The sequence below is a fragment of the Geotrypetes seraphini genome, chromosome 7 (assembly GCF_902459505.1).
Source record: "Geotrypetes seraphini chromosome 7, aGeoSer1.1, whole genome shotgun sequence".
Classification (NCBI taxonomy): Eukaryota; Metazoa; Chordata; class Amphibia; order Gymnophiona; family Dermophiidae; genus Geotrypetes; species Geotrypetes seraphini.
Window position 1 is genome coordinate 143,379,440 of NC_047090.1, and position 18,638 is coordinate 143,398,077.

Consider the following 18,638-nt stretch of genomic DNA (forward strand, 5'->3'; position numbering starts at 1 on the left):
TCTGGACTAGTCTAGCAAGATGATAAAGAAGCAGAAATTTTGTCTTTACCATTAATTTTCTTTCCTTGAATTCTGCTAGGTCAGTCTAGAATCTTCTTGAGCAATCAAAATTTGTGTTGACTTTGTTCCTCTGATTGATCTTATTCAATGTCTCTATTTCTTCCTCTCTTCTCTATTGAAAACTGGAGATGGAGAAAATATTCTGATTTTCTTCCATTTAAAGTTTGATAGTTTTCTTGGGGATTTTGGCTCCAGTCTATTGACATTTGACATTAAGATACTGCTTTTGTGGCCCTCTCTCCATCTGCTGACACGGTAGCATAAACTCAGGTGTTTGATCTAATCAACAAGGTAAAGAAATTTGTATGACTACTAAACAACTATCTCTGGTCTTGAGTTTAGTAAGTACTGCAAGGGTTTGTACATTATACACAAAGCTTTTTCAGGAAAACCTTAACTTTTGAACTGTATGGTCTGTTATCTTACATATTGTTTGCAGCCATTACTTTAAAGAATATTTTTTTAAATATTAAGTTTATTGGCTCAAATTGATGACACTTTGATGTTTATAAAAAATGTTCTTTGTGTGTGTGTGTATATATATATACAGTGGTGCCTCGCATAACGGACGCCTCGCACAGCGAACGCTGCGCACAACGAACTTTATGTCTTGATTCGTACAACGAACTTCGTTTCACACAACGAAGTCGCCCGAGCTGCATCCTTCCGCGCAGGCACTGCGCTTAACTGCCCTCTCTCCGCCTGGCTCCCTCTTGCCCCCCCGACTCCCCGACACGATCGGGGCAAGAGGGAGCTCAAGCCCTCTTGCCCCCCCGACTCCCCGACACGATCGGGGCAAGAGGGAGCCCAAGCCCTCTTGCCCCCCCGACTCCCCGACACGATCGGGGCAAGAGGGAGCTCAAGCCCTCTTGCCCCCCCGACTCCCCGACACGATCGGGGCAAGAGGGAGCCCAAGCCCTCTTGCCCCCCCGACTCCCCGACACGATCGGGCCAGGAGGGAGCCCAAGTCCTCCTGGCCACGGCGACCCCCTAACCCCACCCTGCACTACATTACGGGCAGGAGGGATCCCAGGCCCTCCTGCCCTCGACGCAAACCTCCCCTCCCCCCAACGACCGCCCCCCCCAAGAACCTCCGACCGCCCCCCAGCCGACCCGCGACCCCCCTGGCCGACCCCCACGACACCCCCAACCCCCTTCCCCGTACCTTTCTGTAGTTGGCCGGACAGACAGGAGCCAAACCCGCCTGTCCGGCAGGCAGCCAACGACGGAGTGAGGCCGGATTGGCCCATCCGTCCCAAAGCTCCGCCTACTGGTGGGGCCTAAGGCGCCTGGGCCAAGCGGAATAGGCCCGGGAGCCTTAGGTCCCTCCTGGGGGCGGGGCCTGAGGCACATGGGCCCAACCCGACCATGTGCCTCAGGCCCTGCCCCCAGGAGGGACCTAAGGCTCCCGGGCCTATTCTGATTGGCCCAGGCGCCTTAGGCCCCACCAGTAGGCGGAGCTTTGGGACGGATGGGCCAATCCGGCCTCATTCCGTCGTTGGCTGCCTGCCGGACAGGCGGGTTTGGCTCCCGTCTGTCCGGCCAACTACAGAAAGGTACGGGGAAGGGGGTTGGGGGTGTCGTGGGGGTCGGCCAGGGGGGTCGCGGGTCGGCTGGGGGGGCGGTCGGAGGTTCTTGGGGGGGGCGGTCGTTGGGGGGAGGGGGGGTTTGCGTCGAGGGCAGGAGGGCCTGGGATCCCTCCTGCCCGTAATGTAGTGCAGGGTGGGGTTAGGGGGTCGCCGTGGCCAGGAGGACTTGGGCTCCCTCCTGGCCCGATCGTGTCGGGGAGTTGGGGAATCGGCGGGGCAAGAGGGCTTGGGCTCCCTCTTGCCCCGATCGTGTCGGGGAGTCGGGGGGGGGCAAGAGGGCTTGGGCTCCCTCTTGCCCCGATCGTGTCGGGGAGTCGGGGGGGCAAGAGGGCTTGGGCTCCCTCTTGCCCCGATCGTGTCGGGGAGTCGGGGGGGCAAGAGGGCTTGGGCTCCCTCTTGCCCCGATCGTGTCGGGGAGTCGGGGGGGGGCAAGAGGGCTTGGGCTCCCTCTTGCCCCGATCGTGTCGGGGAGTCGGGGGGGCAAGAGGGCTTGGGCTCCCTCTTGCCCCGATCGTGTCGGGGAGTCGGGGGGGGGCAAGAGGGCTTGGGCTCCCTCTTGCCCCGATCGTGTCAGGGAGTCGGGGGGCAAGAGGGCTTGGGCTCCCTCTTGCCCCGATCGTGTCGGGGGGTCGGGGGGGGGGCAAGAGGGCTTGGGCTCCCTCTTGCCCCGATCGTGTCGGGGAGTCGGGGGGGCAAGAGGGCTGGGGCCCCCTCTTGCCCCGATCGTGTCGGGGAGTCGGGGGGCAAGAGGGCTTGGGCTCCCTCTTGCCCCGATCGTGTCGGGGAGTCGGGGGGGCAAGAGGGCTTGAGCTCCCTCTTGCCCCGATCGTGTCGGGGGTGCCAGGGACCACACGGAGTCACCCACCGTACCACCCGATTCGGGTAAGCGCAGGTATCGGTGGGTGGCTTATTTGCGGGGGGGTGCCTTATTTTACATTTTTTTCTAAAAAGGGGGGGCTGTCTTATTTGATGGCCCTGCCTTATCATCGGGGAAACACGGTAGAAAAAAAAAAAAAAATGAACAGTTAAGTCCCAGTTTTTTGCCGCTGAGACTCTGCCCTCTCTCACTGTAAAATTAGACTCTACTTAGTCTGTCTTTAAATTTAAAAAATGTGTGTTGTTTTAAAAAACAATTATGTTTTTAGATGTATCTAAATAAAAATAATAACCAAAAATTTATCTTTTTTTATGTCATCTTAGCATATTTTATGCTGCAGAACGAATTATTTTTTTTTACATGTATTCTTATGGGAAAACGCGTTTCACATAACGAACGTTTCGCATAACAAACTTGCTCCTGGAACCAATTAAGTTCGTTGTGTGAGGCACCACTGTATATATATATATATCTATATCTATATATCTGTCATTCCCTTAATAGTTCCTTACCATCTTTTAGCCCCCTCTGTGTGTCTGTAATAATTAGATTGTAAGCTCTTCTGAGCAGGGATCATCTCTTGCATGTTCAATGTACAATGCTACATGTTCCTCGTAGTGCTATAGAAATAATAAATTGTTGTTGTTGTATTGTAATTATTTTTTTTTTTTTTTACTATTTTTAAGTCATAGGATTTAAGATTCCAGAAGTCACAAGTCCTATTGTTACACCCACACCTTCTATTGTGGCATCACCACCACGAGTAGATACACCAAGCCCCCATGCATTCGAGCACATCTCTGAGAAAAACAAGATGCTTAGCCCAAAACATGTCAACCCATGGGGAGACACAGAACTACCCCTAGAGGAAGAAAACCCCAACTCTGATAATGAGAAAACTCCATTCCCACGAGCTATGTGAGTAGTGAAAATCTGTTCTGCTTCCTCAGTACATCTGTAGAAATGTAATGTCAGTAAATTTAAATAGTCTTTTCAGGTACTGCATAGTTCATACAGCAGTCCTGTATATGTATTGTATCTGCCTCTGAGATGGATAATGTGTTATCTGAGATTAGGAAAGCATGCTGCTGTGTACAGGAAAAAAGAGTGGCTTGGCATAAGGTCACACTGTGGGCATAAGAGATTTGAATTTTGATGTCAGTAGTTCTGTCTTATAGTTTAATACTGTTATTCCTGTCCTCACCACATTTTCTCAGAATGTTGGACAGGTATTGGAAAGTGATTTTTGTATTCCAGCCTGGCTTAAAGTGTACATTATACCACATACATTATCTTTTCCATTTTAGTGTGATGTCAGTGGCAAAAGAAGAAGAAGCAGAGAGCTTAATCTCACGATCCTCTCCTGAGCCAGAGAGATCTTTAGTTTCTGTTTTGCCTGGGCCACGGACTCCATCACCCGTGCCTGTGCCTTCTCCAAGCTCCAGCTCATCAGAAGAAAGCACCAGCTCAACATATACAGTCACCGAAACAGACACAGCAGACAGACCCATCTCAGAAGGGGAAGTCTTGTACAGTTTTGGTCAGATGGTGGTTGCACGAGGTATAATTTCCTTATAGGCATCTGTGTTACTGAGTTATGGTCTCATCAATAGTAGACATGGTTATGTGTGGAAAGGTTGGCATTGGAGTCTAATAAATGTGCACTCAGCTTGTTTAGTCATATGGCAATCCACCTCTTCCAAAGTCAGTCTGGCATTCAGACATGCACTGATGGACCATGACGACAGAGCAAATAGCATATCGTGAGTGGAAGCAAAGATAAAAGTAAGCATGGGGCCTCTGAGCCATTGCAAACGCTTAAGGCCCTGATGCATTCCTGCCCTTCCCTCAGCACAGGCTTCCTGTTACCAACACAAGCTGCATTTTTCTGTGCTTCTATGTTTCTATGAAGGAGGTAGGGATGTGTCAGGGTCTTGTATGTAAGCTGCTTAAATCCTCTCTCAGTGTAAAAATCAATGTTTTTTTAAAGGACCTCAGAAGTGATGCTCAACGGTGGATGTACCGTATTTTCGCGGATATAACGCGCGCGTTATACGTGATTTTACGTACCGCGCATACCCCTCGCGCGTTATATGCCTGAGCGCGGTATACAAAAGTTTTTAAACATAGTTCCCACCCCGCCCGACGCCCGATTCACCCCCCCAGCAGGACCGCTCGCACCCCCACCCCGAACGACCGCTCGCACGCGCTCCCACCCGCACCCGCATCCACGATCGGAGCAAGAGGGAGCCCAAGCCCTCTTGCCCGGCCGACTCCCCGACGTCCGATACATCCCCCCCCCGGCAGGACCACTCGCACCCTCACCCCGAAGGACCGCCGACTCCCCAACAATATCGGGCCAGGAGGGAGCCCAAACCCTCCTGGCCACGGCGACCCCCTAACCCCACCCCGCACTACATTACGGGCAGGAGGGATCCCAGGCCCTCCTGCCCTCGACGCAAACCCCCTCCCCCCAATGACCGCCCCCCCCCAAGAACCTCCGCCCGTCCCCCAGCCGACCCGCGACCCCCCTGGCCGACCCCCACGACACCCCCACCCGCCTTCCCCGTACTTTGTGTAGTTGGGCCAGAAGGGAGCCCAAACCCTCCTGGCCACGGCGACCCCCTAACCCCACCCCGCACTACATTACGGGCAGGAGGGATCCCAGGCCCTCCTGCCCTCGACGCAAACCCCCCTCCCTCCAACGACCGCCCCCCCCCCAAGAACCTCCGACCGACCCGCGACCCCCCTGGCCGACCCCCCCACCCCCCTTCCCCGTACCTTTGGAAGTTGGCCGGACAGACGGGAGCCAAACCCGCCTGTCCGGCAGGCAGCCAACGAAGGAATGAGGCCGGATTGGCCCATCCGTCCTAAAGCTCCGCCTACTGGTGGGGCCTAAGGCGCGTGGGCCAATCAGAATAGGCCCTGGAGCCTTAGGTCCCACCTGGGGGCGCGGCCTGAGACACATGGTCGGGTTTGGCCCATGTGCCTCAGGCCGCGCCCCCAGGTGGGACCTAAGGCTCCAGGGCCTATTCTGATTGGCCCACGCGCCTTAGGCCCCACCAGTAGGCGGAGCTTTAGGACGGATGGGCCAATCCGGCCTCATTCCTTTGTTGGCTGCCTGCCGGACAGGCGGGTTTGGCTCCCGTCTGTCCGGCCAACTTCCAAAGGTACGGGGAAGGGGGGTGGGGGGGTCGGCCAGGGGGGTCGCGGGTCGGTCGGAGGTTCTTGGGGGGGGGGGCGGTCGTTGGAGGGAGGGGGGTTTGCGTCGAGGGCAGGAGGGCCTGGGATCCCTCCTGCCCGTAATGTAGTGCGGGGTGGGGTTAGGGGGTCGCCGTGGCCAGGAGGGTTTGGGCTCCCTTCTGGCCCAACTACACAAAGTACGGGGAAGGCGGGTGGGGGTGTCGTGGGGGTCGGCCAGGGGGGTCGCGGGTCGGCTGGGGGACGGGCGGAGGTTCTTGGGGGGGGGCGGTCGTTGGGGGGAGGGGGTTTGCGTCGAGGGCAGGAGGGCCTGGGATCCCTCCTGCCCGTAATGTAGTGCGGGGTGGGGTTAGGGGGTCGCCGTGGCCAGGAGGATTTGGGCTCCCTCCTGGCCCAATATTGTCGGGGAGTCGGCGGTCCTTCGGGGTGGGGGTGCGAGTGGTCCTGCCGAGGGGGGAGAAGAATCGGACGTCGAGGGGGGGCATCAGGCTTTCAGGATGGGGACAGGACTTCAAGGGGGGACAGGCAGACCTTCAAGGGGGGACAGGACTTCAAGGGGGACAGGCACGGAGAGGCGGGGCAGTGCACCGAAAGTCAGGGCGGGTGAACGGTGAGTCGGGGCAACCAGAGGAGAGTCGGGGCAGTGCACCGAAAGTCAGGGTGAGTCGGGGCAACCAGAGGAGAGTCGGGGCAGTGCACCGAAAGTCAGGGTGAGTCGGGGCAACCAGATGAGAGTCGGGGAGGGCGAAAGGAGAGTCGGGGTGGCCAGAGGAGAGTCGGGCAGCATGCGCGTTATATGCCTGAGCGCGGTATAGAAAAGTTTTTGTACATATCATCGTGATTTCTGCGCGCTATACCCCTGTGCGCGTTTTACAATGGTGCGCGTTATATCCGCGAAAATACGGTAATTGTCATCAATAATTCTTACCAATAACTCCACCTTCATCGCCAATCCAATAGAATATTTTTAATGTATTTTTGCTTTCTTATTTTTGATATATAACATTTTTATTATGTTTTTCAAAACAATCTTTTAAAGCAGAATACTCATCTTTTAGTTTTATTTATTGATTTAAATTGTGTGGGGGTTAGAGTCTGGGCAAATTGTAAAACTTCTGTGTAATATGATACGCCATAGACTGGGGTGATATTTTCCTACCCTCGTTATTAGGGATTTTAATTTTTCATTATAGAGATGGCTTTATTTTTCCTTTTCAGCTGTGGCAGAAGAAGGACTTGCTTTTGATCAGATTCGTGATAGTTTATCTAGCACTCTGCAGGATACCCATGAAATGGTAAGTAAGCCCAAGTAGCCTTTAGTTTGCTTGACTGCCCAGAAAATGAAAACTGTTTCTGCAGATATAAAGTTTTGAAGATACCATAGTAGACCTGCTAACCTCTTATATATGTCCATGGTGTAAGCCTGCTCATATTAAATGTCCATGGGAAGAAAACATCTAAATGCAGTATAGAAACCCAACACACAAGGAGCAGAGTAAAAACATTAATTTCAGAAAAACTACATTCTGCTTGCATCTAATGCACATGGACTTGAACAGCTAAATTAAGTCTAACCTTACAATTTTTTTCAAGAGCCGAAAACAAGTAAATACATTAAGACCTTTCTTCTGATGCCATTTTACACAGAATCCTGCTTCTCTTATTTACGTGGAGGGGCATAATCAAAAAAACCGTCTAAGTCCCCTTTTGGCCTAAGTCCTTAAACGTTCAAAGCAGAAGCAGGGAAAGTGTCCATAACCAAAACAAACGTCCTTGTTTTGATTATGGCCTGTCTCTGCCTAAACGCCCAATCACCACTATGTCTAAAAGTACACCCACCGACGTCTACACTTTTTAGCCATAATGAAACAAAAAACCGCCTAAGCCCCAAACGTCCAACAGAAGGGCTTTTAGGCGAAGGAGGAGCCAGTCCTTCGCCTAAAAGCTGGATTCTGTAACCGGTGTCTGTCAAAAACAACACCGGTTACAAAATCCCCCCCCCAACGATCCAGGCAGGGAGGGTGCCCAAGCCCTCCTGCCATGTCGAACCGCCAGCCCCCCCCCCCCCCCCCGACAACATTGGGGCAAGAGGGAGCCCAAGCCCTCTTGCCCCGGCGATCGTGCCCCCCCCGACTTGATATGGCCAGGAGGGAGCCCAAGCCCTCCTGGCCCGCGGCGACCCCCGACCCGAGTGGGCCAGGAGAGAGCCCAGGCTGTCCTGGCCCCGGCGACCCCCCCCGACTGGATTGGGCCAGGAGGGAGCCCAAGCCCCCCTGGCCCCGGCGACCCCCCACCCCCCACTACAATACGGGCAGGTTGATCCCAGGCCCTCCTGCCCTTGATGCAACCCCCTTCCCCCAACGAAAGCCCCCCCCCCCCCAGAACCCCCGATCGCCCCCCCCAGCCGACCCGCGACCCCCCCGGATGACACCCCCACCCCCACCCCCCTTCCCCGTACCTTTGTTAAAGTTGGCCGGTCAGACGGGTGCCAAACCCACCCGTCCGGCAGGCAGCTGACACCAGAATGGGGCCGGATTGGCCCAGCCGTCCCAAAGCCCTGCCCATAGGTGGGGCCTAACGCACCTGGGCCAATCAGAATAGGCCCGGGAGCCTTAGGTCAATCCAGCCCCATTCTGGCGTCGGCTGCCTGCCGGACGGGCAGGTTTGGCACCCGTCTGTCCGGCCAACTTTAACAAAGGGAAGGGGGTGGGGGTGGGGGCATCATGGGGTCGGCCTGGGGGTCACGGGTCGGCTGGGGGCGATCGGGGGTTCTGGGGGGGCGTTCGTTGGGGGGAGGGGGGTTACGTCGAGGGCAGGAGGGCCTGGGATCCCTCCTGCCCGTATTGTAGTGAGGGGTAGGGGGTCGCCGGGGCCAGGGGGGCTTGGGCTCCCTCCTGGCCCAATCCAGTCGGGGGGGTCGCCGGGGCCAGGAGAGCCTGGGCTCTCTCCTAGCCCACTCGAGTTGGGGGTCCGCCGCGGGCCAGGAGAGCTTGGGCTCTCTCCTGGCCCGATGTTAATTGCGAGGGGGGGGTGATGGATCGCGGCAGGAGAGATACAAGTTTACAAGTTTATTAATTTTTCTTGATTAATCGCTTTCTCTAATTCAAAGCGATGTACAAATCAAATTTAGTTAAAAGATAACAAACAAACATACAAAACAAACTGTTGGGAATCACAATGCTTATAAAGGTTTAAACTTATTATACTACATTGGGTAAAAATAGGGTTAAGAAATACATTCGTCAAATAAAAGATTAAACATAGGAAAACACATTAGGAGAAACAATAAATAAAAATCAAGAGTTAAAAGCGTCATTAAAAAGAAATGTTTTTAATAATGATTTAAATTTTACCAAATCTTGCTCGTTCCGTATAAAAATTGGAAGAGCATTCCAGGTTTGAGGGGCTGTTACGGAAAATATAAATTGCCGCCTGGTATTAATCAATTTCAATGAAGGTACTGTTAATAGGTTTTGATCAATTGATCTTAATGTTCTAATTGGATGGTAAGGTATTAAAAGTTTATGAATAAAAGCAGGTGTCTTATATAGTAGTGTTTTAAATGTAAGTAAACAGATTTTATAAGTTATTCTATGGATGACAGGGAGCCAATGTGCCTTTTCTAGTAGGGGAGTGACATGATCAAATTTTTTAGATTTAGTAATAAGTTTTATAGAGACATTCTGTATGATTTGTAAACGTTTAATTTCATTTAATGCAATACCTCTAAAAAGAGAATTACAATAATCTATTTTTGATATGACTAATGAGTGGATAAGGATATTTAAAGATTGTGCATTCAGAAATTTTGAGATGGATCTAATTTGTCGTAATCTATAGAATGAAGTTTTAACAATATGACTTATATGGTCATGAAAGTTTAATTTAGAATCAATAATTACTCCTAATATTTTCGTTTTGTTAACTATCTGTAATGGAATATTTCTTATGGTAATAGGGGTGATAAGTGTGGGATTTTCCTTCCATGGAAAGTTCATCAAATTTGTTTTTTTTATATTAAGGGCCAGTTTATTAGAGTTTAGCCAATGTTGAATTTGATCGAGTTTCTTACTGATCTCATGTATTATCCCAGGACAAGCAGGCATGATATTCTCACATGTGGGTGACGTCATCTACGGAGCCCCGGCGCGGACAGCTTTTCAAGCAAACTTGATTAAAGTTTCAAGTTTGCACACTGCACCACGCATGTGCGTGCCTTCTCGCCCACTAGAGGGCGCATCCCACCTCGTGGTCCTCAGTTCAAATTTTTCCGCGGAGCAAGAAAGCCCTGTGGATCTGAGCTCCAGTGTTTTTGCCTTCTAGCTGCCGCGTTTAGTTTGTTTTCCCTTCGAATTAGTTCGCGGTGCTGTTTTTCCTTTCGGTTCTTTTCAAAAAAAAAAAAAAAAAGTCTTTCGTTTTTCATCGGACTCCGGGGGCTCCCGGAATCCGTGGCCGCGGGACGTCGGTACGTTCCCGGCCTTCTTCTTTTTCTTCGTGGATGTCCCGTCCTGTTACGGGATTCAAAAAGTGCAGCCGGTGTGAAAGGTTGCTTTCCATCACCGACCCTCACCGGTGGTGCATTGTCTGTCTTGGGCCCGAACATCCGACAGACTCGTGTGATCGCTGTGCTACCTTCCAAAACAGGGCCCTCCGTCGCCGTAAGGCAAGAATGGCCGAATTGTTCGCCGTCGACGCACCTAAGGCCTCGACGTCGGCCTCGGCTTCGGCCCCGGCCTTGACCTCGGCCTCGGCGTCCTCGGGGGCCGCGGCCTCGCCTCGGCCCTCTTCCTCGAAGGCGTCGTCAGTGAAGCAAGCTTCGGGTAAGTCCTCTGTTCCATCCCCTTCAGCAAAGAAGCCATCCTCGAGTCAGGCCAAGGCGGGTGGGTCGACCCCGGCCCCGCATCGGACCTCGACTCCGCACACCCCGAGGGAATACTCGAAACCGAGGTCGCCCTCCAGGGAGTGTGCCCCGGACTCGGAACTCCCCACCTTCGTGGGGATTCCGGCCTTCCAGGATCTCCTCCGAGCTCTGATCTCATCGGAGCTGTCGGGAGCCCTGGAAGTGTTGCAGCGTGCTGCGGTTCCGGCGGCCTCGACCTCGGTCGGAGCGCCTTCGGTCTCGGAGGCCCCGGCCTCGGCTCCCTCGGGAGCCCCGACCTCGGCGACCTCGGTCTCGGGTACGGTGGCCCCGTTCGCCTCGGTCTCGGCCCCGCCCCGGACCTCGACCTCGGGGGAACCCCCTGAGCGAAGTGTAAGGCCCAAGGAAAAGTTGCGCAGAGTGCGCCGTCTTTCCTCCTCTTCCTCCGGGTCTTCCAGACACGCCTAGCCCTCGACGCGACCTCGGACGGGGCGTCGATCGAGGAAGTCTAAGCGACCCCGAGGCTCGCCTCGGCGCGACCGCTCCTCGTCGTTCGGGGGCGAGGCGCTGCAGGTGTCGGAGTTGCGCCTCGACAACCCGAGGCTCCTCCGCTCACCTCATGGGAAGTCTTCCCGGCCCGCCTCGCCGAGGAAACGGGAGAGTGTCCCACGAACCCCTGGGTCCTCACCCAAGGGCTCTGCGAGGAGGATAACTTCCCCTTCCCCCTCGAGGGCCCTCGAGAGGGGATCCTGGGATTCGGGATCGGTTAGGGATCCTCATTATTCCCATGAGGCCTCCCCCCTCTCCTCGGTGGGGCGGTCGAGAACCCCGTCTCCCCAGGCTAGGCCGTCCTCATTTTCATCCTTCGTTCAGGACATGGCCCAAGCCCTGGGGATTGACCTGATGGTAGGCTCTCGGTATTCCAAAGAATTTTTGGAGGAACAGGACCTCCCCACTCTTCCTAGGGAGGTGCCTAGACTTCCTCTCAACAGTGTCCTTCTGCAAACCTGGCTGAATAACTTGTCAAACCCTCTTACAGTCACGTCTGTGCCTTCAAAAATGGAATCGAAGTATAGGACGATTCCCCCTAAAGGGTTCGATAAGGCGCAGCTCTCGCACCAGTCTCTTCTGGTGGAGTCTGCTCTTAAAAAATCACAGCCCTCACGGGTTTCTGCGGCGGTTCCACCAGGCAGGGAGGGACGGACCCTGGACAAGTTTGGCCGTCGCCTCTATTCAAATTCCCTGATGGCCACCAGGGTTCTAAATTACGCCTTCACCTTTTCCTCCTATTTGCGTGGTATGGTGAAGGACCTTCCTCAATATCGAAACTCGTTACCGGACTCCCAAAGAGCAGGATTCGATAAGTTTATGTCCAACCTGTCTCAATTGCGGTTGTACCTATTCCACGCAGTGTACGACGCCTTTGAGCTGGTTTCGAGGGTGTCGGCCCTCGCGGTGGCCATGCGCCGCTTGGCCTGGCTTCGCACCCTCGACATGGACCCAAACCTGCAGGAACGCCTGGCAGACTTGCCTTGTGTGGGGTCCGAGTTATTCGACGAGTCATTGGATGCGGCGACCAAACGCTTGTCGGAACAGGAGCGCTCTCTAGCATCCCTGGTCCGCCCCAAACCTAGACCCCCGCCGCAGAAACCCTTTCGGCCTCCGCCGCGCCGATACCCTCAGAAGTCGACCCCGGCTTTCTCGAGACCGCCTCCGAGACGTCCGTCTCAGCGAGGCAGAGGGGGACAAGCCCAAGCCCAGGCGCAGGGCCCTTCTAAGCCCGCGCCTTCCTTTTGACGGGCCGAGCGGACGGGGCGGGTTCCCCTCCGCACTTTCACAGGAACCCCTTCCTATCGGGGGCCGTCTTCGGTCCTTCCGGGAGGCATGGACCGGGATTACCTCAGACGCTTGGGTGCTCCGGATCGTCTCCGAGGGCTACTCGCTCAACTTTGTGTCCTCGCCGCCGGACAGTCCCCCAAGTTTAGTCCCCTGCAACCGTTCGCAGCTAACGACCCTTATAACCGAAGCCAAAGCCCTCTTGAAGCTTCGGGCGGTCGAGCCGGTCCCCAAGGACCAGTGGGGTACGGGGTTTTACTCCCGCTACTTTTTGGTCCCAAAAAAGACCGGGGACCTGCGCCCCATACTGGACCTCAGGAAGCTCAACAAATTCCTGGCCCGGGAGAAGTTTCGAATGCTATCTCTCCCGGTTTTGTACCCCCTCTTGGGGGAAGGGGACTGGATGTGCTCCCTCGACCTGAAGGAAGCATACACCCATGTTCCGGTGCACCCCGCCTGTCGAAGATTCTTACGATTCCAGGTGGGGGACCTCCACCTCCAGTACAGGGTACTGCCCTTCGGCCTGGCCGCGTCCCCACGAGTATTCACGAAGTGCATGGTGGTGGTTGCAGCAGCCCTCAGGTCACGTGGACTCCATGTGTTCCCTTACCTGGACGATTGGCTCATCAAAGCCCCGACCAGGGAGGGGGTTATCTCAGCGACCCGACAGTCTATTGCCTTCCTGCAAACTCTCGGGTTCGAGATAAACTTTCCAAAGTCTCAGCTGAGGCCGTCGCAGTCTCTTCAATTCATAGGTGCGGTGCTGGACACGGTGCGCCTACGCTCCTACCTGCCGACCCAGCGGTTGGAAACCTTGGTACGGATGAGCCGCCAGGTCTCCCAACTATCGAGGGTGTCGGCCAAGCGCATGATGATGCTGCTGGGCCATATGGCCTCGACGGTACATGTCACGCCGTTTGCGAGGCTACATCTGAGGATCCCTCAGTGGACCCTCGCGTCCCAGTGGCGTCAGGAGTGCGACCCGGTGTCTCGCCTCATTTCGGTAACTCCGCCCTTGCGGAAATCGCTGCGTTGGTGGACAGACTCTGCAAATCTGTCCATGGGGCTATTGTTTCGCACTCCGCCTTTTCGCAAGGTCCTGACCACGGACTCCTCGGAGTACGCGTGGGGAGCCCATCTCGACGGTCTTCGCACGCAGGGCCTGTGGTCGACAGAAGACCGTCAGTGTCATATCAACGTGCTAGAGCTGCGAGCCATCTTCCTAGCTCTTCGAGCCTTCGTTCACATATTGCAGGACCAGGTGGTCCTCGTCCGCACGGACAATCAGGTGGCAATGTATTATGTGAACAAGCAGGGAGGAACGGGGTCATGGCCCCTCTGCTCCGAAGCTCTTCGCCTCTGGGAGTGGGCGGCCTCCCGGAACATCTTCCTCCGGGCGGTCTACATCCAAGGAGAACGGAATTGCCTGGCGGACAAACTGAGTCGACTTCTGCAACCGCACGAGTGGACTCTACACTCAGCAGTTCTACGCGAGGTTTTCGCTCGCTGGGGAACGCCACAGGTGGATCTGTTTGCCTCTACGGAGACACACAAACTACCACTATATTGTTCTCGGATGTACTCGCAGGACCGTCTGGAAGCGGATGCCTTCCTACTCGACTGGGAAGGGAGGTTCCTGTATGCATTCCCTCCGTTCCCTCTGATCATGCGAACGTTGGTACACCTAAAATCGTCCACGGCCACGATGATTCTCATAGCACCTCGGTGGCCGCGTCAGCACTGGTTCTCCCTGCTGCTCCAGCTCAGTGCCAGAGAGCCTCTTCCCCTGCCTGTCTCTCCTTCTCTGCTGTCTCAGAGTCAAGGATCCATGTTACATCCCAATCTGCAGTCATTGCACCTGACAGCCTGGTTTCTTGTTCCCTGACTCCTCCGGACCTGTCTCAATCGGTGAAGGAGGTGTTGGAAGCCTCCCGCAAGATCTCGACGAGGCTTTGCTATGCGCAGAAATGGACCAGGTTTTCCACCTGGTGCTCGTCTTTTCACCTGGATCCGGTATCAGTTCCGGTATCCTCGGTTTTAGAATATTTGTTTCATTTGTCGCGCTCCGGCTTGAAAACCACTTCGGTGCGGGTTCATCTCAGTGCGATTTCTGCTTTCCACCAACCTCTGGAGGGACGCCCTCTGTCACTCCATCCCTTGGTGACACGCTTCATGAAAGGGTTACTCAGGGTTTGTCCCCCTCTTAAGCCTCCGTCTGTCGTGTGGAATTTGAATGTGGTTCTGGCTCAACTGATGAAACCCCCGTTTGAGCCACTCAACAAGTCCCTCTTGAAATTTCTGACTTGGAAGGCGGTGTTTCTAATTGCCCTCACCTCCGCCAGGCGGATTGGGGAGTTGCAAGCCTTGGTTGCGGACCCTCCTTTCACTGTCTTTCATCACGACAAGGTGGTTCTCCGCACCCATCCTAAGTTTTTACCTAAAGTTGTTTCTGACTTCCACCTCAATCAGTCCATTGTCCTTCCTGTGTTCTTCCCGAAGCCCCACTCCCATCCTGGCGAGACGGCGCTTCACACGCTTGACTGTAAGAGGGCGTTGGCATATTATCTTCAACGCACCAGGCCTCATCGGAAGGTTCCTCAATTGTTTTTGTCCTTCGATCCCAATCGATTAGGGCATCCAGTTTCCAAGCGCACCCTGTCTAACTGGTTGGCCGCTTGCATTTCCTTTTGCTACGCTCAGGCTGGCCTTCCTCCCCCGGGTCGAGTCACGGGGCACAAGGTCCGAGCGATGGCAGCTTCGATAGCTTTCCTCCGATCCACTCCGATGGAGGACATATGTAAGGCTGCCACTTGGTCTTCGGTTCATACATTCACCTCTCATTACTGTCTGGACACTTTATCCAGGAGTGACGGCCGGTTTGGCCAGTCAGTTTTTCAAAATCTGTTTTCCTAAATTGCCATCCTCCCACCTGCCCTTGTTTGGTTGGCTTGGAGGTCACCCACATGTGAGAATATCATGCCTGCTTGTCCTGGGATAAAGCACAGTTACTTACCGTAACAGGTGTTATCCAGGGACAGCAGGCATATATTCTCACAACCCGCCCGCCTCCCCGGGGATGGCTTCCTTGCTAGTTATGGAACTGAGGACCACGAGGTGGGATGCGCCCTCTAGTGGGCGAGAAGGCACGCACATGCGTGGTGCAGTGTGCAAACTTGAAACTTTAATCAAGTTTGCTTGAAAAGCTGTCCGCGCCGGGGCTCCGTAGATGACGTCACCCACATGTGAGAATATATGCCTGCTGTCCCTGGATAACACCTGTTACGGTAAGTAACTGTGCTTTTCTGATATATTATCAGTATCTACAGGATGTAAAAGCTGAATATCGTCTGCGTATCCAAAAACTTGAAAACCTATAGATTGACACAGTGTGAGCAGTGGTGCTAGAAAGATATTAAATAGTAATGGAGAAAGAATGGACCCTTGAGGAACACCGAAAGTGGTTGAAGTGCAATTAGATATAGATTCTTTAAAGAGAACAGAAGAAGAACGGTCTGTAAAGTAAGAATTAAACCAAGAAAGAATTTGATCCGTGATCCCAATAGATTGAAGTCAGTTTATGAGAAGTATATGATCAATTGTATCAAAAGCTGCGGTAAGATCTAGTGAAATTAATAAAGTAGTTTTGTGATGATCGAGAAAATAATGAATGGAAGTAGTTAAGCCAACTAGTGATAATTCCGTACTGTGGTGTTCTCTAAAACCTGTTTGATTAGGGTGGAGAACGTTAGTTTTTTCCACAAAATCTAATATTTGATTAAAAACTATCTTTTCCGTTAACTTGGCCAAAAAAGGAATATTAGATATGGGCCTGTAATTTGTTGGATCAGTATTACTTGCATTTTTATCTTTAATAATTGGGCGAATTATTGATTTTTTCCATTCTTTTGGTACTTTACTTTGGGTCAAACTTTCTGTAATTAAGGTATGAATAAATGGTCCAAAAATTTGAAAATATTGCTTCAAAATGAATGGAGGAATAAGATCTGCCTTTGAGCTCTTAATATTGATAGATTTAATAGTCGTCTCAATTTCTTTTTGACTTGGAAGTTTAAATTTGGAGCATTTTGAGGTTGAGAGATCATTTTTTAACTGATCAGGATCAATATTACCTTGTTGATTTATTACGAAAGAATTTCTTATTATTTTAATTTTTTCTGTAAAGTGATCTGCCAATTTTTGTGCTGTAATTGTGTTATTATTTTCATTTGATTTCTCCTTACTAGTTGAGATTGATATTCTTTTTAATATTTTATATAGTAATGATGGATTTTTAGCCTTTGTTATTTTCTCTGAATAATATTTCATTTTTGCTTGATTTATTTTTGATTTGTAATATATAATTTGTTCCTTGAATAATTGTAAATTTGTTGAGGTTTTATTTTTTTTCCATGCACGTTCTAGAGATCGTACTTGTTGTTTTATTAGATTCAATTCTGATGAGAACCAGGGATTTTGAATTTTACGTTTAGAAATTGTCTTTGTTTGAAGAGGGACCACTTTTTCTAAGAATTTTAAAAGAGCTACATTCCATAAGTTTACTAATTCATCTAGAGAATTTGATTTTGTTAAATCAATTTCAAATGAAGAGAGAATAGATTCTATGTTAACATTATTATAGTTTCTGAAATTTATTATTTGATGTTTTGAGTTATTTGTACAATGAATGGAGTTATATGTTAGTGAAACTAAAAAGTGGTCAGACCATGGAACTGCAGAACAATTATTTAAAGACAAAATATTGTTTGTGGTTTTTGATATTAGGGCCATATCCAACGTGTGACCTGCCTGATGAGTGGGTTGAGAAATTACAGGATAAAGATCCAGTTGTTTTATATGTGTTAGAATGTCTCATCTCCCCTACCGCGATGCCATCACTCCTCTACCGGAACTACTGCGACCCGCGGCAGGACAGATAGGGCATCTCTCCTGCCGCAGGTCGCAGCAGTTCGAATAGAGGAGTGATGGCATCACGGTAGGGGAGATGAGGCATCTCCCCTGCCGCGATGGTTGTGGTGGGTAGGTTGCCGGGCCGCTGAACTGATGGCGCCAGCGGCCATCAGCTCAGCGGCTCCTTTTTTGGCACTTAGACCTGGTTTGACTACGTCTAAGTCAAAAAGGTCTAAGTGCCGACTAGGCAACCTGTAGATGTTTTGGTTATACCTGTTGTACGCCTAGGTGTAGGTCGGCACACCTCCCGCCTACTGCCCGCCCTTTCCCCTCCTCTAAACACACCTCTTTTCTCTCTGTGCATCTAGAGGCAGGGAAAAGGCCTAAGCTGTTTTTAGATACATCTAAAAACCAGCTTTGGTTATGGGTACTTGGACGATCAGGCTTTTTGATCATCCAAGTAGCCATTTAGGACACTTTTTAGACTTTTTTTTTTAAATTATTAACCCCATAGCTTTTCCCATGTTGCAGTGACATGTTCTTTCTTCAATGTATGTTGCTTCTTTCAAATCTGGGAGAATTTTCAACCAATACTGTAATTTTCTGATAGAATAACATGAATAAACTGCCATACAGTGAACTTTTATTTAATTCTGGGTCAAGCTTCTGATGAGTGACCATGATATGCTGCATGGTCAGCCTTCAAAGCAGCCTTGAAGAGATCACAGCAGTGATAGCTAGTGACTAGATTCTGGATGTATGCATGTTAGCTATTAGAAGGACAACAAATTGTATAGCCTACTCAATATAGGAGGGGTCAAAATACTATACTGTATACTGATGAATAAAGACCTTTGGCTATGGCGGTATAAAAGAAAAAAGTTATTATTATTATTACTCCCGATTCTCAATAATTGCACTCAGGATTCTGAGTTCAGACAGCACTGTTTTATCCCAGGACAAGCAGGCAGGTATTCTCACCATTGGGTGATGTCATCCGACAGAGCCCCGATACGGACATCTTGCAAGCATGTCTTGCTTGAAGAAACTCAGAAGTTTCGAGATGCCCGCACCGCGCATGCGCCAGTGCCTTGCCGCCCGATGCTCCGGGCGTGTCTCCTCAGTTCTTTTTCTTCCGCGGAGCTGAGAAGTCTATCTTCAATTTGCGCCCATTGAATCTCTTTTTTGCCTTCTTTTTTGCCGCGGGTTGAGTTCTTTTGGCTCTCCTGTGCATTTATTTCTTTCTTTGATTTCTTTAAAAAAAAAAAAAAAAAAATTTTCCTTCCGATACCGGGTCGGCCGCGTGGCT

The 18,638-nt window shown here is 51.7% G+C and overlaps 1 protein-coding gene across 5 annotated transcripts in view; it reads left to right on the plus strand.

The window, feature by feature from the left end:
* Window positions 1–18,638, plus strand: part of KIAA0586 (KIAA0586 ortholog) — a 397,462-nt gene that overhangs the window by 210,400 nt on the left and 168,424 nt on the right. For all 5 annotated transcript variants that reach the window (XM_033951201.1, XM_033951204.1, XM_033951205.1 and 2 more), the window contains 3 exons: window positions 3,213–3,444; window positions 3,834–4,087; window positions 6,946–7,022. In XM_033951201.1, coding sequence (XP_033807092.1) covers window positions 3,213–3,444; window positions 3,834–4,087; window positions 6,946–7,022 — 563 coding nt within the window. The remainder of the gene's footprint in view (window positions 1–3,212; window positions 3,445–3,833; window positions 4,088–6,945; window positions 7,023–18,638) is intronic.